The 23,710-nt window shown below is 28.9% G+C and overlaps 3 protein-coding genes across 3 annotated transcripts in view; 1 reads left to right on the forward strand and 2 right to left on the reverse strand.

The window, feature by feature from the left end:
• LOC136988866 (uncharacterized) overlaps positions 1 to 2,346 on the reverse strand; it is a 539,116-nt gene extending 536,770 nt beyond the window's left edge. Inside the window, exon 1 of the mRNA XM_067286856.1 lies at positions 2,336 to 2,346. The gene's annotated coding sequence lies outside the window, so the exon portion shown is untranslated. The remainder of the gene's footprint in view (positions 1 to 2,335) is intronic.
• Positions 1 to 2,407, forward strand: part of LOC136988865 (probable ATP-dependent RNA helicase DDX41) — a 57,541-nt gene extending 55,134 nt beyond the window's left edge. The window contains exon 16 of the mRNA XM_067286855.1: positions 2,195 to 2,407. Within this exon, the coding sequence (XP_067142956.1) occupies positions 2,195 to 2,331 (137 nt within the window). The 3' untranslated portion in view covers positions 2,332 to 2,407. The remainder of the gene's footprint in view (positions 1 to 2,194) is intronic.
• Positions 2,408 to 10,218: 7,811 nt separating this feature from the next.
• The window catches only part of LOC136988743 (structural maintenance of chromosomes protein 3-like), an 82,471-nt gene continuing 68,979 nt past the window's right edge, over positions 10,219 to 23,710 (reverse strand). Inside the window, 11 exon segments of the mRNA XM_067286707.1 lie at positions 10,219 to 10,981; positions 11,068 to 11,174; positions 12,759 to 12,936; positions 13,009 to 13,062; positions 15,378 to 15,418; positions 15,421 to 15,471; positions 15,474 to 15,540; positions 15,641 to 15,784; positions 15,975 to 16,061; positions 19,612 to 19,772; positions 21,372 to 21,480. Coding sequence (XP_067142808.1) covers positions 10,910 to 10,981; positions 11,068 to 11,174; positions 12,759 to 12,936; positions 13,009 to 13,062; positions 15,378 to 15,418; positions 15,421 to 15,471; positions 15,474 to 15,540; positions 15,641 to 15,784; positions 15,975 to 16,061; positions 19,612 to 19,772; positions 21,372 to 21,480 — 1,071 coding nt within the window. The 3' untranslated portion in view covers positions 10,219 to 10,909.

Here is a 23,710-nt window from a genome sequence, read left to right on the forward strand (position 1 = left end):
GTGTGTTGTATCCTGTTTAACTTTGGCATCATCGAGCTCTTTCTCATCATGTTTAACCATTATATTTTATTTATCCTTTATCATAAGGCTACCATTGTATAATGTACTGTACATTCTTTGCTTATTGTATAACCACTGTATTCCGTCTCCCCCCGTATTATGTACAATCTCCGTATCCTGTACCATTCATCCTCTGTTACATTTTTATCCACTGGTCTTTGTATTTCTGCTGTTTTATGTTCAACATCCGTTCTATGTAACTTCCTTGCCATACCCTGTATCTTGGTGCATCATTTTCCGACACCTATCCCTTACTAACCTCTACCTCCTCTCTCCGGTTCCCTGCTGCTATGGTTACTCCTGTAGCTCGCTCCCCCTAATTGGTTACCGTCGCGTCTTACCCCCTTTTGTTTACTTTCTACTTGCGGTCCCTTCTGTTTCAATTGCATCCTCCTCAGTTCCCGGCAGACGCCCTACAGCCCTCCTTTCCTCCTCCTCTTTTTTTTTTTTTTTTTTTTTTTTTTTTTTTTTTTTTTTCCCCCCTTCCTCATCCCCACCCACCCCACTCTCTACTACCTTACCTATCCCCCTTTCTTTCCCAAGGCTATACCATTGAGTCAGGCCTTTCCTTTAACATCCTATCCTATCCTATATGTATTAAGAAGTATATATAATTCAAACATTAAAAAAAAAGAATTAAATAACTAGGAAAACAATTAAATTCTAGTGGGATCAACTTTTCTTTATAGACTTTCACACCTAAAACTATAAAATTGCTTTGCTTTTAAAAGTTCCTCTGGCATAAATACCCTGTAAAAAATTATAACAAAAAAAATCAAAAGCAAAAATATTAATATGATTCTTAGAAATTTTAAGGTTTTTTTAATGAATTAAAAAAATTTATTACAAATTTACAGGAAATCCTTATTAGTTCAAAATTCAACGGATGAAATAATCGTGACTTTGAATTGTTGAATTATCTGAGATTTAGATATTTATATATTCAATATGCCAAATGCCATGTAACTGATGTAATTTATTAAAGAAACAGAATATGGCTACGTATAAAAAAAAGCTATTTTTGTTAATTAATATGAATATAATATAAAATAATTAATAATAATAATATAAATAAATTACAGGTAAACGTCATATGTCAGATGTGATCCTCACAGTTTTATGAGATAAGAGGAAAAAAAGGGTAGTCCATGGCAAGGTTATACCCGAAAACAAGTTACTTTAAATGCGAAGACATAATGATCAGATTAGAGTTGTTCTTGGCCTATTGTTCTCTTATAGTAAAGAGGCACTTCAATCTAAACAAAAAAGTTAACATGTGCATATCACAGTTTGAACAGAATTTTCACTTTGAATTTTGAAGTAGCCATATTTTGAACTAACTGAATTCCTTAACATGTAAATCTCTGTATCCCAGGCTGAAACAAATAGTTCAGTTACTAATTAACAGGATTTAAAACTATCCGAGTTCGAATTACCAAAGATTTCTTATAATTTGAACTTTTACACTTACTGTTCAGGAATATTTCGAGAAATTTTCTGCTTTAATTTTGTTTCTAAATGATCTGCTAAATTTTTATTGGGTTATATTGCTGCTACTAGGACCATTTCACAAAGAAAAGTTGGAAGCTTTATTCTTTGTGAATGGTCATTATAAAGTAATTCTGTTTAATCAAATTTTTACTTCTTATGATATTTAAATTGTTTTCATATGCTTATAATTTATCTTGTAGAATGAATTACTATAAAATTTAATGACATGAATAAATAATATAATATATGAAGGGTTGCATCATCCAATGCCTGATGTTGCCACTCTTCAAAGAGTTATACCACCAGAAATTAGATAGTTAAAACTGCAGTATTGAAGAAATTCTTCAAAGATTTTTCAGTACATTGAAGTTAGTAATATACTGAGAAAAAATAAACCAATTTCATTTTTTTGAGTAGGCTGTAAAATTAGTTCTTTTAATAATTAATATATTATAGTTAATTAAATATAAATAATTATAAAAAATATGCACAATAAAAAGACCATAATATACAATACTTATATATAAGATAAAAATATCAAAATTATATAGATTCTTATATTTATTAAATTATGTAAAAATTATAATATTTATAAAAATGAATTTTTCACTATATTAATGGCATTATTTATATTTTCTGTTAGATGAAAGAGGCTGTTCTTATTGTGGTGGCTTAGGACACAGGATAACAGACTGTCCAAAACTAGAAGCCATGCAGAATAAACAGGCTTCGAATATTGGCCGTAGGGATTATTTGGCAAGTAACAGTGCAGACTGGTAACGAGACATATGCAAAGTTTTAGACAAGTTTATATGTAAACAAGTGTACATTTTATTAAAACGAGTGTAATTATAAATTTGTTTAACTATTTTATTTGAGTTTCACAATTTATTCAGCCGTGTGGATCCTGTAATTCACACTTTCAAGTGATGATTTAAAAACTTTGAAACCATTTATTTTCTTATCTACTGTACATTTTGATCTGCTGAGAGAGTCTAATACAGTGGTTTCTAAAGTGGGTGCTATCACCCCCTGTGGGTGGTGAGTAAATCTAGGAGTGAGAAGAAACAGAGTACTGACCAAATGATGACCATGGGTGAGGGTTGAATCACTGACAAACCTTTCCCTTTCCTCTATTAAAGTGGGCAAGAGGAAACATTGCATTTAATGGTTTTACACATGTGCAGAACAATGTACTTTAAGGACAAAGTGTGAGGTTCATAGAAAAGTTTTTCTAAGAATATTTTCAAGGTTTTCTCAAACAAGGGAAAATAGTTAGGGGGCATTGGGTTTAAGTTTATGGAACCAAGTGGGCAGTAACTCAAAAAATTTTGGGAATTACTGGTCTAATTTTAACTCTTACAACAATGGACAAATTATTTGTTTCAATACACTAAAATTTAAATAACATTTTCAATAGATTATCATTCATAATAAATAAATTCATAAACAAATTATTTATTAAGAAAATATTAAAATGATAAGTGAAAAATCAAGAATTATTTTACTATAGTTTTCTTACACACAGGTTTTTTACTCTTTTTCAATTTAAAATTAAGGACTTAATTATATTGTTTCCAATATATACAATATAATTATATTGTATATATTGAATTATATTCTTAAAACATCAGTACAGCATTTCTGCATGTTATGTTGTTTTATTGCTTTAATAATAATAATTGTTTAAAAAGAATGCACTGGTTTGTTTACAATATAAACTGAAAGGCTGTGATTCAAAAATACAATTTTATTGCTCGAAGGCACTAAATTATCAAACAGAACAGAATAATGATGTCTTAAACTGATATTTGAATTTACAGATAAGATTCTAACTCCAAATAAGACAGTTTGATTTCAGCAATTGAAGACTAACTAATCATGGTAATACTAGCATAACCAGAAGTGATTTCATCAAAACTTGAGCTTGAATATCTTGTGAAGGCCACACTTAGGATCACAGTTCTCTTGACTTTGGTCACATAGGTGGGTCGAAACTGTCTAACTCCAAGGTAGAATTTTACCCTCAAATTTAAGTTCACGGTTGTTTTTGAGTTGTAATTTGTCGAAAATGCCAGGTAAATAATTTACCAATTAATAGAGATAAATAATACACAAATTCCATGAAGCAATGATGCCACATACACATACTGGTGTGTACAAGCATGAGTATTGTAGCTATATTATGTGGTTACTACATTATGTTGTATATCTATTTGGAAATACTTTTCAGTATTGTATCCTGTTGTGCTCCCAACTACAAAAATTAAATTGAAAATGCTCTAGAAGGTACAGAAAAATTGTGGTTGGAAAAATGATGTGATAAAGGCCCACTATTTTAAGCACATTATTTATGGTAGCATTTGTTTGTTCTGCACACTTTATTGAAAGTGATTATCATCTATTATTGTGCACCAAGAATGAAATTTGAAAACCTGTGTTCCTAGTATTTTTAACTGAATTTCAAAGAAAAAGGTATGTAAATTTATTTTTAAAAGTATTTATTGTTTGTTATTATTTATAGTATTCTTGTAATATACATAGATTTATATTAAAAGAATGCATGTAAGGCTACTATATCATCTGTGAGATAAGTTCTAAGCTTTTGAACATGTTTGCCCATTGTCTTCCCATTGATATACACACAAAAAAAAAATTTAAAATTTATTTGTTCAAACTTTAAAATCTTGTTTTAAAAACATTTACGATGGCAAATATGGTTTATCGGATCATTGCAATACAATCGTCTTGCACATGTTAATAATTCAAATACAGTAGAGCATCGATATCCGACCCCCGATTAACCGACCGCGTTCTAGTTGGCAAATTCAAATGTCCGCTAGTGATGTGACGCTACAATATTTGGTTATGTCTTGGCTACTTTAATATTATTTTGTTAAATTTTTGCATATTTTCGCTGGCAGCACTGGCTCGACCATGAAAGGGAGGCTAGTATTTAAACTAGGCCTAATACACTATACTAATAATGTATTTTTTCATACTTTTCGGTTATCTGACTTTTCAGTTATCCGACCAACCCCAGTCCCCAATTAAGTCGGATAATCGATGCTCTACTGTATTTTTAATCTTAGTTAACCCCATAAACTCCTATGGATCAACCAATGTTTGTCCACTAAGTATTTAAATCTGAGGTTTTGTTTAGTTGTAAGCATCTTGCCTCTAAAACATTAATTAAAACTGAGATTAGTTTTTAATCTTATAGAAACTAGTTTTCTCAGAAATTGTTATGAAAAATTCCGTACTTCATGGAATATTTTTCACTTCTAAAATTGTTGCTACTGTCTTAGCAACACATTTACAATTGCCACAGGTTTGTAATAAAGGTGTTTACGAGGAGACTGATTTATAAATAAGAGGTAAGATATAGCCTAGTTTTCTGGAAATTATTTACTTAATTTTGTTTTTGGATAGTTCTCTCACTTTTAAGTTTAGAATGATAAGCTTAGTTACAATAAGTTGTAAAAGTAACAATGCAGATTTACATTAATACTGGCAATGTAAGGTGTTTTTTATTAATGAAATTTTAGAAAAAATATTGTCTTTATTATTTTTAGGTTTTACGATTGTAATACAATAAAACTTTTAATAGATCTGTATTCAAAATTGATTGGGGTACAAACTGTATATTTGCTTCACTACAAATGCAGCAATTAACTATTTGAAACGCAAGATGGCAGCAATTAACATAATTAAAGAACTTGTTACTCTCCGAGGGAGAGAAGAGAGATGCTAAATTGGTTTAGTGCTTGACATTTTGCTCATTACACACACAATCTTCCACTGTTTCGTGCACTGTTAAACGAGATGTATGAGAGAATTGAAATATTTATTGATAACTTTATGCATTTTTATTCGTGTACTTTGGATAATTAAAATTTTAAATTGATATTTATTCAATTATTATTTGGTCCAGAAGTAAATTTTCGGTATTTAAAAAAAAATTAATTTGTAATATTATTCGTTCTTTCTTCTCGAACATTTGACGAATAAAAACATATTGGAACTGCCGTGTTTTAAACCAAGAGTTCTGTAAGCGTTTATCAACTTCACTGTAAAAGAAATGTGCAATTTGTGTTAACTTTTACCAACTTTTTAGTCCTTCTTTACGTATTGAAAATTTTAATCACTTTGTTTGTTACACACAAAATATCTGTAATACTAATAATCCAAAATATGTAAAATATATTATTTTTCTCAAATTTTATTAGCATGGAATTTACTAAATACAGGGTGTCCAACAATTTCCAATTTTCCTGAGATTTCCAGGATGAAAACAACTCGCTGCATAAATTAAAAATGGTTCACAATTTATTTAATGATACCAAATGAAACTCAGTTGTAAAGTACTATTTTTAGTATCTCAGGAAACCGACACTAACTGCAGCCGGTAAATTTCCGTTAACCTAACAGGTACTTTACGCGGATTCGAGATTAGTTTGCCAGGCCTGGGCTTTTACGCGTGCACCGAAAAAATTAGTATGAATAACGACAAATATCAAGTCAAAGAAAATGTCTCAAATATAATTTAATTAGTAAATCAAATTTAACTATGTACAAATGTCTATAATCCAAAAACAAAAATTTATTAACGAAAATCAACAAGTCAACCCGACAATAAAACTCAGCTACTTAGCTTAACTTAATCTTAATTCCCCTTTGAAAATTCGACAAATCAAATACTTAAGAACTATGAACAAAATCTCTTATGAACTAAATGTCTATCCGTCACCTCACTATACTAGGAACATGTTTCCTCAATCCTTTTGCTATCGTCAAATCGAATTCCTTTTTAAACACCTTGGATTGCCTAATTCTCAATCTGGACTTTGCCTCGAATTTTTCACTCAGTAGTACACCTCGTTCGTCTTCGGTTTTATGCTGTGAGGTGACGTCACAATTCAGCTAGGTTACTCCCCTTATTTACATACTTAATTTTCTAACATCAAATTTCTTTCTGGCAGCCTCAATTCTTCAGACAAAATCTTATAAACCGTTTATAAAGCATTTAGCACAATTTTCTGGGATGGTTTATGACGGTTTAGTAAGTATTTCTTTTCTAGTGAGTGTGGAGATTCCCACCTCCATTTTTTTTCTGCGGACTGTTCATTTCCACTGGGCAGCGCAAGTGCGCGTGATTTTTCCTATGGCGCTCGTTCTTTCGTGAGTTGGTTTATTATCTTCTTTTTTTTTGGTTACTAAGAGAGTGGGGAACCTTCGTCCTAACTAAACATAAGCCCCAAACAAAATATAATAAAACAAAAAATAATAATAAAATAAAAATAATGCTCGGACTCAGTTCCTTACACAGTTATAAGGCTGTTCAATTCCCTTTATTATAAAATATGATTACTTTTATCATTTTGATTAATCAATTTGTTTATTGTTGCTTTAAAATGTGCAGAAGATTGTATAAAGCGAGAGTTGATCATGTACAGGTTCAACATGACAATTTTATTAAAATATGGAAATTCAACCTTACAATGTAAACCCAATACAGTTTTTCCAAATTATGCAATTCACCGTGAGTAAATATCACCAAATAATCATACCCTTTATTAATTATAGAATAATATAAACCTTTTTTGCAGTTCTTTCAAATGTGCATTAAAGTCCCCAATCTCCTTATTAGCTTCTGCAAGACTCGTCGTGTTTTTCTTTAGCTCTTTTGCCATTTCTGCAGCCGTCGACTTCTCAATCCACTTTCTCTTGCCTTATTTCTTCCTGTTTACGAGCCTTTATATCTCTGGGCTGCATTTCCAGTTGTGTGGATCAACTGTTTTGAAATATCTGATATCCCCGATCCACCAGCTGACATGACTATAGCGTGTTCTTGTCATGAAGCTACAAATGTCTCTTCTGTTTGGTTTTTCATTAAACATACTTTGTTGGTGGAAAATTGACATTCCATATGAGCATTATCATGGGACATTATTAAAATCATCTTCACAAATGTTTCAAATTATTTATTTCACCACATTGATGTGTCAGACTAAGCCAGAAAGAATCAAAACCATAATCACTAATTCCTGGGGATGACAAAATGTCTTTGTATTGCTTAGCAATTTTAATCAGTTGTAGAATCATTTACTCACTTATTAGCCATATTGAGCAGTTTGTGCTCTCTCTATTCCTTGTATAAGCTGGATTTAGGCATGACGGATCCTTGGTCAACTTGTATTTTGGTGGCAATGTTTCCATCAATTTGGTGGTTACAACTCATAAGCACAATCTTTTCAAATTTCTAATATCAGTCTGTCAGTTATTCCATTTGAACTTTTCTAATCTTTAGTGGCATATCCAAGGTCTACCATATGTACAATACTGTACAGAGATGCACATTAGTAATGTTTTAATTTACTATATGAAATTTACAATTACAGGGTCAGAACAGACTTTTATTAAGGAAATAGTTAAAAAGGTGGCAGGTGTCAAGCAATTACTGACCATTAATTTCATATTGCTATTAAAAAATGAAATCATAGGAATGCATTCACCAAAAAATCTCACATATCTATTAAATGAAGTTTATTTAGCCAGATATTACATATAATTTAAATGACCATATTATTGATCAAACTACTGTTCTCATAAAAAAAAATTATTATTTGTTGTTATGAAATCTAGTATTTCATAAAAAATAAAATCTATGTTTATTGTTTTGTAACTATAAATTTTTAATTTACAGTTACATGTAAAACTTTTTAATTTAAATAGATTTCACTAAAATCAGCAAAATTTCAATAGATGGGTGACACTCAAATGAGGTAAAATCAATTAACCATATTGAAATCTGTTCAAATTATAGTTAATAGGTTTAACATGTTATAATACTGGATATGATACTATTGTCACTTAACATGTTTTGCTTCCAAGCTTCTTATAGTTTGAATCTAATGTGCACTTCATTTCTCAGCTTCTTATTGTTTCACATTATTTAGAACCTATTTTGTACTCTAAAATATGAAGGGGAGTAAATTTTCTACTTCAATACGTTTATTTATTCTTGTAATGTTAGTTCTATTATTTCATCATCATTAACAATCTCTCTCACAACTAATTGCATTGAGAATAGGTTAGCATTTTTATTGTGCTATCAGTTTGCAATTATTTGCAGATGGTGTAGATAATGGTATATTTTCTTAAAAATCTTCAATAAATTTCTCTGTCCAAATAGTTTTAGGCATAGGCTTAATACTTTAAAAAATACAACTGTTTTGGAATATTTGTCAAGTAATATCAGATGATATATCAAAATCTTTTGACATTCAAATCCAAACTTTGACAGATGGATCTTAATCCTTTGACTACTGAAATCATCGTAAATGAATTTAATAGCATGACTTTGTGCTCATATTAGCTGATTTTTTTAAATGACAGAATGGAAACACTAATTCTAAAGACAATAAAACGAAAACAAATTATTAGAGTAGAACTAAGACGACTTTGTAGGTTAAAAAAGAGTGGAAAGTAATACGAGACTGAGCTAGTCAATGTGTTAGGTTGTTTATTTGTATTAACTTAGTGTACTACTGGACCAAATATCCAGCTTCTAGAAAACTGGCTAGTTTCAAATTTGGTGGGCCATAGTTTGCCATGCAGCCACTTTTTTTTGGTTTTTGTGGCACGTGCATCTCACAAAGCCAGTTTCAGTGTGTCTGGTGTTATGTACAGGTGACTCTTACAGTTAAGTGTTTATTTGTCAATTTATTATAATTTTCATTTATAACCAAGGCCATTTCTGTGCAATCAGTTTAATTACTTATATAAACTTTTTGTCCATTTGTAAATTTTTATAAAACAATAGATTTCTTTTTGCTTCAAAAAAACCATAAAACATCATAAATCATTAGTACAAAATCTGAAAACAAATACAGGATAGTGCACAAAAAAGTAGTTCTGGTCCTGTTCAAGTCTCTGGCACTAGTGTATTGTGTGGAATGAGCAAACTACCTCAATGTCACGCTGTTACACTAGATGTTCCTAAACGTGACTAATGATTGGCATTTGTGTTTAGCTCGTCTTTAGCTTAGTAATAATTTCTTTAGTGCACCAGGTGCCACCCTGTGTAATTAAAAATTCTCTATAATAGAAGATACATGCAAAGTATAAAAAAATTATCAAGTGTGTCTTTGCAATCTGTTCTTTTTCATACACCTCAGGAATAAGTCTACAGTACAATTTGATGTTTGTTTTGAGGCTCTTCATCTCCTCAATATGTAAAATTTTAAAAATGTCACTTTTGTAATGTACAATTAAAAAATGGATTTTGTAATAGTACTATAAAAATGTTCTCCTATCAATGACAAAATTAAAGTGGAGAAGAGCCTCAAAATAAAGGTTGACTCTGCCATTTGACTATTTTGTTTGAGATGTATGAAAAAAGGGACAATTGTAAAGATATCATGTACAACAAAATCTTTTTGTACTTGGCATACTTGGAGTGTTTCTTATATTAAAAATTCTGTAAATAAAGCATTTGATTCTAAAAAATTTTATACGGAATATTCAGTACATAATTGTTTGAAAGTAAAATCACAATTAGTGCAGCCATATAAAAGTTTAAAGTTATAAAGTCTGATTTGATAATTAATAAAAACGACAAAACTGAAAATTTTGTTTTATACAAGAAAAATATTAAATCAACTATTATGGAAAATACACTTTAATATGACAATTTTTTATGATACAGCATTCAAACATGAAATGATTAATGGCAACATTGTATTTTGTTTGAATGGATTTACATACAAAATTTTCTTTTACCAAGAATTTCATCCTCAGTAAAATATAAAAGAATGAAAGATAAATGAGAATAAAAGACTAAACAGTTGTTAAGAAAACATACATCAAAAACTTTTAAAGATAATCAGAAGCACAAGATTTTTGTGTAAACCATTCATCTGTGTTATGCATTTTTCAATCATACAAATAAATTTTCCAATAATTTGATTCTTAAAAATATTTTGTTCACTTCTGAATCATTAACCAAACTATTGGTTAAAATGTCATGGTTATTTAACATATAACCAAATTTAACTTTATAGATATTTCCAACACTTCCTTTGGACTGACTTTGACTACATTTATAAACTTACCATCGACAACAGGCATTAACATTATCATAAATTTTTGTAAAGGAAATTTGATTAAACTTAGTAAGGATCTAAAGTATTTTTACAACAAAAAGAACAGTAATTAGATAGTTCACATATGATAAACAAATGAGATTTGTACAATAACATATTCGAATGTTTTGGAATTTTTTAATGCAAGTAAAAATAAATTATCTAAAACCACTGACATTATATAAGGAGCTAATAAAAAAAAATAATTTGATTCAGCCATGTTGAGTGTCATCTTCAACAAAGTCTCGAGCTTCTTCTTTAGTTACTGCTTCAATGTGACTGACCTAATGGTAGATGAAAATCAATTATACATTATATTTAATAAACTGATCTCATTATTATGTTAGACATGCATAAGTATAAATTTTACCTTATTGCGAAATTTTACACCATAAAATTTGTCAGCTTTTTCTAAAAGTTCTGGTCTAAATGTAGTAGTTATGAACTGAGCATCCTTGCATAGTTCGTGAATCATATCTGAAATAAGTTTTTTGAAAATATCAGATAGTATAAGAATCATTAATTATGAAAAAATAGTTTAAGCAACTTGTTGCTGGGATTTTTTTTTAACTTTGCCAGCAACATGATAATTAAAGATATTAAACCTTTTTACAATAAAATGACAAAAAGCTTAATTTTGACAGTAGGGATAGGTTTGGTGCAATTAGGTCTTTCTCTTCCAAGGCTAATTAGAGAATTTTTAGATGGGTCTGAACATAATAGAATATAATCAAATATTTTTAATTTCCCACCAAAACCACATCTAAAATAGTAAGGTAGAAGGCGAGTTCTCATGGGAGGGATTTCCAAAATTCCCTTCTTAGTGTGCATTCTCATGGCACACCCTAACTATGTACCAAATTTCAACTTTCAACTCCTAACTATTTGGGCACTTATGTTACAGTTTCAGTTCAGTAATTATTTGTATTCTATACTAATTGTCATTGCTCTAATAATATACTGTACTAGCATTTATAGTTTAATAAGATTTTTTTTATGATTTGTTTATTTTAACCTTTCAACTGTGGGATAGTCAGGTATGATGCTACCCCAAGGTAGTGGAGAATAAACGTGGGAAATTTTTAAAGTATTCTTTGACATTTTTTTTTCTCATTACTGTTTCGGAAAATGATTTTGTAAACAGTTATGTAACAATAAAAAAAGACTTTTCTTTACTAGACATAATTCATTTTCTATGAATTTTTTTTTTTTCACAATAGTTTTTGGCAATACCCCAAAAGAATTTAACATATATATATATGTCCCTCACCACTGCCACAGGATCACTCTCGACTTATATATACGTCTCTCACCGCTGAGTGGTGAACATTTTGGACCTTGCAAGCTATTGCTATCATTCTAAATGTATATAATTATTTAGTAAGTAGTGATTGGGTATTGAGTTTATCAATTGCTTACTATTTCTAAATAGTCTTTTGAAATGATGGTATTATATACAGATGAAGGGAAGGAATTAATTGGAAATTAATTATTGTTATTATTATTATTTGACACTGATAAAAGTTTGCATACGTCTTTGGTGGTTTCAGGAAAAACTGTTAAATGCCACATTCATTCATCTGTCATCAATGATTTTTTCCATTTTCTAATGACATCCTCAGTGACATTAGACAAGAAAAAGCTATATGGTGAGTTTGTATTTAAATGTTACAATCATATTATCAGCATCCATAATTTACCTACATAAAAACATGGATACTTTGAACTATTTTATAAATCTGATTCAAGAAGAAAATATTAATTTTGAATGACTACTGCTACTCTTAGAATATTACTATTTACCAGTAATTTTTTTTTAATTTTTGAAAACTATGTATTTATTCACTATTATTTATTCACATATTAATGCCAATGACAGAGAAAATATAAACTATCTAATTCTTGTACAAAATTAATCTATTACTAACTATTGTCTGTAAGAACTAGTTTTTTATCACTGTATTTTATTTTTAAAAGGATAAGTTCTTATCCTTTTTCATAAAATTATTAATATATAATAAACAAGCATGTATTCTAATTAGCATTATTGTTTTTAGTTACCTGATACAGCTTTCCTATGTTGAGAATCAAGTGCTTGATCAATTTCATCAAATAAATAAAATGGAGCTGGGTCACATTTCTGAATGGCAAATATCAATGCTAAAGCAACAAGAGATTTCTGCCCTCCTGAAAGTTGTTGCATCTCTTTCATTTCACCTGCTTTCCCAGTAAATGAAACCTTTAAAATGTAATTACAAAATGATTACTTATGAGAAAAATTAAAAGAAAAAAAGGTAGAATCAAAACTTACCCTTATTCCCACACCAGTAAACTGTTCTACAGATGGAATTACTGAATGGTGTTCCTAAATTTAAAAAATCAGTTGTTTATTTTATTATTAAAACTAATTAATAAATAGCTTTAAAAAATCTCATTACTTAACATACCAATATTTTTTAATTGCAACATCAAATTCTATTTTCCATTTAATTTTAAAATTGGAATTTATTGATACATTATTTTAATATGAAATTAGTATGGATGAAATTCTTAAAATAGCTATTCTTATAGAATTGTTTTGGTTACTGACAGTAGTTTGTAACAATTGAACAGCTATCATTTTTATATTATATCGAATTTAGAAACCATAAAGATACACTAAGAAATTTTGAGAAAAAGACCAAATGGATTAAATCAACAAAACAAAAATTCTGTAATAGTAAATATAAAAATTAGAAATGAAGAGAGAGCAAAAAAATCCTTTAGTGCCATTTCATGATTTGCAAACCTTAAGAAGTATAGAAAAATAAAGTATAGAAATTGTTGTGTGTGGTAATTTTCAATTTTATCTATGTAGGCTGTTTTTTTTTTTTTTTTCAAGTTCCAATGGTCCATTAAAAAAGACAAGTGTAAATAACAAAATGAATTTATTATCAAAAGATATGTCGAAAAGTAACCATGTTTGTACCTAAACTTTTGGTAATAAATTCATTTTGTTATTTACACTTGTCTTTGTTTTATGGACCATCGGAGCATTAAAAAAAACAGCCCTCATACATTAATACACAGAAAACTGTGCCAAAGTACCATAAACTCCCAGAGGAAAATACTAAATTGCAAGTTATGTGACATTTAAATTTTTTCATTACCCCATATTCCACACTAGAAGCTGCTATTGATGTCACTTAATATGTTCTAAATTGTATGAAAGTTATCTCAAACAATTTATTCCTAAAAGTTAGGTTTCTGTGGGTTTAAAACATTAAACAATAGTCATTTTCTGAAACTTCCAAGTTCATCAAAATGAACTGTATAATCATACATTTTGATTCCACTGGAAATGATATTAAAATAATACACTAATACATAATTATTAATGATTCTAATTTTGATAATTGATTGGAAATTTTTTAATCTATAATTGTTATTCTATTATTACAAATAAAATATTGCTGTATATTAGTGATTTTAATTCATAAAATATGTTAGATACAAGATCATTTATACTTTACAATTTACTTATTTATTTATCCAGTTGTGACTATTACAACATATGTAACTTCTATTATTCTGGTAATATCGTGTTATGTTATAACTTTATGTATATTTTTAACTAACTTAAATTTTGTAATGTTTTTATAACCAGATTGATGTAAAATAAAGAGGACTGATGAGGGACATACTGCCTGAAATGAATATCTGCGAGAATTAATGAAACCTATACAGGGTGCATAGGGAAGTCCATTTAACCGGAAAATTCTTGCGAACAGAGAGAGCTACAGCTATACTATACCGTTACCGTCACTTGCAAAGTGACTATGCCCAATCTAATGCAAACGACAGCAGCGCCCCTAGTGGCAAAATTTGGAAGATAGGCAGTGCAAATCAAAAACAAAAACAGATTGATGCTCAAAACTTTCCAATTAGAAAGTTTTAGAGCATCAATCTGTTTTTGTTTTTGATTTGCACTGCCTATCTTCCAAATTTCGCCACTAGGGGCGCTGCTGTCGTTTGCATTAGATTGGGCATAGTCACTTTACTATACCGTTACCTCACTTGCATAGCTGTAGCTCTCTCCACTCGCAAGAATTTTCTGGTTAAAGGGACTTTCCTATGCACCCTGTATATCTATCTTCATTGTGTGTTCCTATGTGATTCATTCTCTCAAGCTTGCTTCTAACAATTAAAATAAGAACAAGAGGCAATCAAGTATAAATGTATAAAAGCTTCCTTCATTTATGATATAAGGATATTATGAATATTAGAAATAAACTCCCCCCCTTTTTTTTAATAAAGAAACATTACAGTTAAATAGATGATTACACAAATCCTTATGTACTGATAGTTTTTGTACCTTGAAACAAATTTCTCTGTAGCATGTTGTTGAATGTGAAATGATGTTATTACTTCATAAAAAATATATATCAAATGTGAAATTGTTATTAAAATGAAGAAAATCTTCATTTATTATTCACTAATCTGTCAAAAATATTGGTGATCAACTAACTTGTGTGACTAAATTATTTACTTTATATTATCTCCTTTGATATAATAAATAACTCTAGCATTTCCTGTCATTAAAAGAATTATATTGAACTATTTAAAAATAAAAAGTAGCTTATATTAAAATTACAAATCTTCTAAGTTACAAAGTTTTAAAAGTGTAAAATAATAACTTACTTGTGAACCACTTTCATCATTTTCAGTTTTCATAACTAAGTAGCATGCCCTTGAGGAACTAATTTTTTAAAAACTTCACTAAAATATTTTGAACTTGTTTGAATGTAAGTTGAATAGCTTCATACTTTCTTTGCTCCAGAACATTCATTAATTCAAGTATAGACTATTAGATAATAATAATAATTGTATTTAATTAAACTACAATATTATTATAAATATTAAATTATAATTTCTCTCTTAATTAATTAATCTTTGAATTATACCTCATGACCACGATCAAGTTCCTCTTTCCTTTTGACTAGTTTTTCTTTTTGTTCAGAAAAGTTTATAAACTGATCTAAAGCTTTCTTATTCACATGACTATATTTTTTTAATTCTTGATTACACTGTTCTAACTTCTTGAATAACTGTACAAAAAAATATCATAAAAATATTTAAGACAGACATTGCAATACTATTCTTTATACATTTATTTTGTTTTGTAATCAAATTTCATCCACAGTGGATTCTAACTTCAATTCTGATATACTGAATTTTTATTTTAAGAAAATGCAACAACTGAATAATAATAATAATAATAATAATAATAATACTAACTTGCTTAAAACTAAGATTTTGATATTTTTCAAATGCATCAGAAGGTAATGATCCTAATTCTCTGATCTTTCTCATACATTCTTCTTTCTGTAAGTAATATGGTAAGAAAAATAAAATTTTAATAAATTTTCTTAAACATTATTGAGATATTTGCAATATATTATCATTTATAAATATATCAACTCAAAATAAACTATACTCATTGAATAAATCATGCTTTATATAAGGATTAAGTTATTAAATTATTTAAAATAAACTGCTTTTATTATTGGAGCATTACAACAAAAATGTCTTGATACATTCAACAATTGGTTCTTCATGGATTCCATACACATATATTTTTCAAGTAAATTCTCAGAAAGACTTGATAATTAAAAAATTTAAGGTAAAATAGGAATTCTAAATAATGATTATAATTATTTGTTGCAAGTAATATTCTGATTAGGTATTGTTAATGTCATATGTAATTCACTGATAGTATTTAATGATATACAATAAGACAATTCACAACTAAGTAGATGTTTCTGTATTTAATAATTTTAGAAATTTTGCATAGTAGCCTAATAATCTAAATACAAACAGCAATATGAATTTCTCCTTTAAATATTATTTATCAAATTTATACAAAAATTAATATTTAAAATTACAATGGTAATACTCACATACTTATAACGTCTGTTATTTAAAAATTATATTAATATACATTTTTGTAATTTACACTGACATTAAGTATATGTAAATATAATTATAGAATAATAATTTTTTGACATGATATAAATGGGGTTTGAGTGTACTTGTACATTTTTCTCACTTCCCTTGAAAAACATTTAAAGTATAATCACTTCTGAATTGCTTTCAGAGTAAATATAATTATCAAAAAAAAAAAAAAAATACTGTGCAATACAAATTAACTCTTTATACATGTAGTAAATTGAAAGGTCTTTGTAATTATTTGAACAGCATGAAATTAACCCTTTATGTGCATACATATCCAATGTATATGACACTGCCTAGGGAGAATGTTAAATTATCCAGAGGGATATTACATTTGATTTGGCATTTTATCTCTCATTATAGTTGTGTTTGAGGCAATCTCAGCTCTGGTTATCTTATGTTAAAAATAACTGATGCTATTTAAACTAATAATTATTTTGTCATCACTCTCTTGCCATAAATTTTTTGCAAAACTTAATCCCTTTCTATTGTAAAATAATAGGCAACTTTGGTGTAGATAATTGGTTGCTACCTAAATCTCTCTTGTAAACAGCCAACCATTGTTTAGGAGGTACTTTTACATCTAGAACGACACTATTTAAATAAATAAGCATACTGTCTAGATATGGATTTGGCATGAAAGTTAACATCCCTTTTTGCTACATCACTGAAGACAAAATGTAAACAGATGTTAAATTGCTTGTTTTAGTTCTTACTTTTTTCACTGATGTCACATACTTTCTAAACTATGGTTGGCTGTTTACAAGACAGAGATTTAGGTAGCAACCATTTATTTACACCAAAGTTGCCCATTAGTTTACAATAGAAAGGATTAAGTTTTGCAGAAAATTACTGGTATGTGACATCAGTGAAAAAAAAGAAAGAAGGCTGAAGTTTCACATGAAAGAATGAAGTCATTCTAAAGGTTAGCTCACACTGACAGCAAACATACATACAAGAAAGACATCAGCCGTACACAAAGTGTTTAACTGGCAGAAAAGAGGGTAAGAGAAAGGGGAGGGGAAGAAGGAGGGAGAGGGATTCTATGGCTACAGTACCCTCTATGTTTGATGTTGACGTGCAATTTTTATGTTGCAAGGCCGTAGTCCCCCAAAGGTCTAAAAGAAAACCCGAGTGTAGCGAACACCAATAACTGAGTGCTGCCATGAATATCTAAGTATAGACGTTAGTGGGAAGACTTATATCTACTTAATACTAATAAAACTGAATGTGATCGCGAATCTTAATACTACTTAACAGCTAGACAGACAGCGCAAAAAGGAAATGAACACAACAAACTGGATGAGACTAACAGGCAAGACCCCAATTTTTTTTTAAATTCTTTTTTAAACATTAGTTTAGTTAGTAAGTTAACCTACCATAACCTAGGACAATCCTAACCAGACGACTAAAGCTAACAAACCCTAACCTATGATATCCTAACCGGAAACCAAGCTGAGTCCCTAATCTAACTTACAACTAGGACTAACCGAATTTAGACTGAAAAAAAATTAAAATACAAGTTATAATGCTGACAGTTGAAACAAAGCAAGGAAAAGCTAATTGCCATCCATACCCCTGGAGTGAGTGCTCTCAAGAGCCCTACTGAGGGATATAAATGCGAGCAGGTGATGGAACATTGTACATGTGTGAATGAGTTGGTGTGGATTGCAAGACCAGTTGTATCCTTTAAGAATAGCAGTTCTCGTTAAACTATCCCTAATGTGATTGTACCTATTACAACAAAAAACTAAGTAAAGTAGTGTTTGGTCCTCCTGAATACCACAATCACATTGTGGATTGTCCCCAAGGTTAAATCTATGCAAGTATTGCTTAAAGTTGCCGTGTCCTGTAAGTAGCTGGGTGAGGGTGTAACTAGAGTAAAAGTGGCAAAGAATAGCAGTAGTGTCAACCTTGGGGATGAAAGTGTAGGTGAGCGAGCCTACTAGTGGTGTCACGGTCCCAGCTGTCTTGCCAGAGAATGAAGATTTGCTTCTTGACATGATTGTTGATGTACAAAGTAGGAATGTAACTGAAAGTCCTAGTGACTGAAGACTTTGCAGTATGTTTCGCAAGATGGTCAGCAGTCTCGTTGCTGAGAACCCCGCATGACCCGGGACCCATTGGAAATCTATTTTAATGTTGTTGTCTAAGTGTCTGAGAATGTGGTGTATGAGATGGACGAGTTTTATGCGGCTAGCAGACTTCGCAATCCTGTGTAAAGCTTACCCTACTGTCAGAATAAATGTGATAGTGTAAGTAGTGTCTTTTGTCCTTCCTATGTCTAATGTGAATTAAGTTCTTATAAATACCTAAAGTTTTCGTCTGTGCTATTGAGTAGTGTGAACCTAGATGAAAACATGCGTTGTGAAGCTCGCGGCCTAAGTCGGAGTAAACTACAAAAGCGACACCCATGTCGTCACCCATCTTGGAACCGTCGGTGTAAATCCTAAACATGGGATGATCACCTGGATCTTCAAAGTAAACATCAGGGGCAAGCTGATGGGAAGGGTGGTAATCGTAAGTTAGGAGAGTATTTTTGTCAATGCTGAATTTTTTGATGTTGATCAGCAGAGAAAACAAATGAGAAACGGAGAGTGATTTTTATTTGCTTAATGAAATTGGTTCATGCCACAAAAAGCGACTATTAAAAAAATGACAAAGCATATTCTGTGTTTGTCACTTTAAATTTTTCCATTTCAAAATGAATGTCACATAAGTGAGAAAAAAGTGATGTAGGGTATCAAAAAGTGACGTATAGATTTTTCATTTATACAATTCTGCATTTATAACTGAAATGTTTTAGAATGGAGAAAATATGCAGAAAATATTTAACATATAATTGCAAAAATACATACAACTGAGAAATGTATAAATTGGAGTTCAACTGTATTGCAGTAAATTATAAAAAAATTAAGACTACCTTTTTCAAAAGCAAGGACTGCTTGCTTGTCATTTTTTCTAAATCTTTAGCATCTTCATTTATTCGCTCTTGATAATCTCTCTCTTGACTTTTCCAATGTTCTAATTCTCGTTGTAGTTCTTTTTGCTCACAATTCATTCCTTCAATTTTCTGTTCTAATTCTATTATCAAAATAAATAACAAAAATTGCAAAGAATTAAGTAAAAGATTTTTCACACTTTAAATATTTTAACACACTTTATAAAACAAAATTATCATTATCATCATATTCAACACTAGAATTTCATATCCTTTAACACTTCAAACTTGCACTGATTTTCTATAAAATTCAATATTTTTCTCATAAGAATTATATTTGTAGGAAAAGTGTGTATAAAAAGCCATCTAAAATCATGTGTGTGCTAAATGAAAGCTAGTAATTTTGATTAAAACTTTTGTAATAAATTTTATATTTAGTATATATCTGTATATTTATAAAACTTGTAAAACAACCAATGGCATGTTTTGTTCAAAATATAATTAGGTGCTATATGGAAATACTTTTTATAAATTACAAGATATGAAATGAAATAAACAAAATTTCTGTTCATGAAAAGAATGTAATTATTTACATATTTAAAAATATTCTGCAATCATCCTTTTAAAAATTATAAATACTTGAGAATATATGTCTCTAATTATGTAGATATTGAACCAATTATTTATCATCCTAAAGATCCTACAATTCACAAGAGCAGAAATCAAATTTGTTATTTAGCTGTAAATGCAATTTGTTAACTTTTTCACACTATATGATAACAGACACTGATCAAATATCAAAATAAAACCCACAATTTAGAATTTCTTGCCATTGTACTTTCTATGAACGTTTTTAAATTTGAAAAATAATTTAAAATAAAATAAGTATTAATGCCATATACATTTATAATTTTTGCAAACATATTTATTTAAAGCTATAATTATCGTTTCTTAAATGTAAAAGATGGAGAAGGCAACAGCCGAATAATAGATTGAATCATTAATCTTTGAGAATTAGCTAAAACTCTCTCAGCTGAACTAATCCAAAGTAATTTTTAAATGATAACAATAACAGTAACTATTAAGTTTATTGAACGATCAAATCCCATTTCCTACACACAGATTTCTATATTTTAAATGCTTATGAGATTTTCATAATCTCTAATATTAAATTAGTTTTGAATTTAGCTAAATCATAGTACTGAATTTTCTTAGCATATACATTACTTACAGCCATGATTCTCAATCTTTTTGAAGTCAGGGAACACTAAACTTTAACATGTTTTTCCATGGAACACTTACAATACATCAGCTTTAAAGCAGGGATGGCAAACTGTTTGAAATTAAAAATGCACTCAGTCTAGTATATGATGTCATTGGCATTTGCTGATTACATTCCCATACAAAAATTATTTCACATTGTATTGATTTTTCTTTTGCAACAATTTTTAATTGTATGTTTGATTTTTTCGCAGAACACTTGAAGTGGCTTCCCAAAGCACCCATGTTCTGTGGACCACAGATTGAAAACCATGGACTTACAGCTATTTGGCATGTCAAATTAATTCAATACAATTTCAGAGTATTGGTTGTATTTCCAAAGATTGGTAATTTGAATCTGTTAATTGACAGTTGTCAGTTCCGCCTTAGACAACTTAATTTTAACAATTAATCAATCATAAAAGAAATTCCTAGGGTATCCTTCTGTAGTAACAAAAAATGAAAATACAAATTTCATCAACCTTTTATATTTTGATTCACATCTTCAATACGATTACTTATAGCAGATAATTCAGCACTGCTATTATCTAATTTTCTTCTCCTATCTTCAACAGAGATTTCTTGTAGTGCCTGAAAGCATCAAATTAATTTTTATAATTTATATATTTAATCTTGTATTATATACTTATTTAACTTACAAACACAACAGAAATATTTTTTGTGATTATTGTAATATATCAGTAATGACATTTATATTGTATATTTTTTTTACAATGAAACATCTAGAAAATAGGTAAAATCAAATTTTCTGATTACTATTAAAATAAGTTTATAAGTAAAAAGTCTTTTAAACAAACTTGCATAATTGATTTTGATATGTTGGAAAAATAAAATATTCAGCAATTAAAAAGATAATAAAAGTCTGTATTGAAAAGTATTTAACTAATTTTCAAAAGAACTATGACAATTCTTAGTGAAAATTATATTATAAAACTATTTTGAAAAAACTTTTGAATGTTTTGTAATGAATATCTTACAATTGACATAAAAATGAAATTTCATAAAAAACAATATAATTTTTTTTGTAAATAGTAAATGAAAAAAATTAATCTAATAAACACCAACTGCCTTACTTAAATAAATGTAGTGTTATGCTTATAGATTTTTAACATTATTTTGAATTAAGAAAAAAAAAACCAAATAAAATTCTAAAATAGTGCCAACTAGCAGTATAAACATAACAAATTGAGTAATCATACTTATCTTTAGTATTTTTACTTTCATTGATAAATTTTTACATGTTTTTATATTAGATTAAAAATTCTACTTTTTAAATTATACTTTTGTTTACAAACTATATTTCATATCAGACAATTTGATTTTAAAATCAGTTTTAATCAACATTTAAGAAATGCTTATAAATAACTTTTTGATAACAATTTATTAGATGTAATTACTGTTACATGAATATAAAATTTTATCTTGTAAAATCTGTAAGTGTTAGAACTTCAGACCTGTATAGAGAAATATGTCTTCAAAATATAGGTTTTATTGTTTTATAACTGCTGATGTCTAAGTGTTTTTCATAAAGTACATTAAAAAAAACTTTACTTTCAAAAATTATGACTAGATATATAGGGTAACAGAACCAGCATTTGACACACACCCAGTAATTGACAAATATCACAAACTTCTAGTAAATGATGATTTAAGTTTAAGATAGCTAATACAGTTTAGTGTTATTTTTTACTACTACCAAGTGATTTGATATAGTTCAGTTTTGAACACTAGAGAGAGATGTAGTAGAAGCCATTTTAGTTGTGGCTTGTGTGTGAAGCTAGAAGACCTTAACAAAAAGTTAAAATCTTCTAGCAAAGCAGAGAAAAGTTTACACCAAAGATAGATTTCACTGCTGCTATCACGAAGTATTGTTTTCATGATCTTGTAGAATAAATAAAAGCTAAAAATCAGATTTTGTCAGAATAAACTAGTCTTCAGGTTGGTACATGGGTATTAAGAGCTTTCAACTGTGAAGAATGCTAAAAATCATTATGTTGGACTCATAATTAGTATAGAAAATGAACCTGGTGTAAAACTTTTGAGGAAAGTGCAAAGAAACTTGTGTATTTGTATGGTCTGATTGTGACAATATTTTGATGGTTCAGAAGAAAATTTCTAAATCACTGAAATATCATCACAAAAACATTATAAAAATTTTAGCAGAACCAATCGGGCATAAAGACTTAATTTTCAACGTTTCCTTCTCTGGATACAATATTAACTAAGGAGGCCCAAGTAGGCCTACAGTTTTCTCTAGTTTGTATTAGTTAATTTTCTATCTTTAAGAATTAGAATTGCTACTGTTTACTTGTTTGCAATAATGTCTAGTCAACAGTTGAATATTCTTATTATAATTTTAAAAAAAGTAACTTTCTCTCCATGTTCCACAGATATATTTTAAATCTAGATTCAAGCTATAATTCATAAAAATATCTTTTTAATTGGAAATCTTGTTGTTTAACATGTCTGTCTGTGATGTTGTGAACTGTGCCAATTACTGGGAAAAAATATAACTGTGCGTTTATCAATTTTTTTTTGCAGAAAATTAATTATGATTTTTTAATTTTTAAGTATCTTCTAAATATGGCATAACTTCATGTATTATATAGGAAAAACAAAATACAGTCTTAGCTTTAAATAATAAAATGTTATAAGTTGTTTTATAACTATGTTACCTTAAAGCATCAATCATTGGTGTCATTACCCTATCTTTTTAAGAATTAAATAAACCATCTAAAATCAAAGTTAAAATTTATAAAAGTAATAACTATTTTTATTATTATAATATTTAATTCATATG

The sequence above is a fragment of the Centruroides vittatus genome, unplaced genomic scaffold (assembly GCF_030686945.1).
Source record: "Centruroides vittatus isolate TY-2023 unplaced genomic scaffold, ASM3068694v2 scaffold_386, whole genome shotgun sequence".
Classification (NCBI taxonomy): domain Eukaryota; kingdom Metazoa; phylum Arthropoda; class Arachnida; order Scorpiones; family Buthidae; genus Centruroides; species Centruroides vittatus.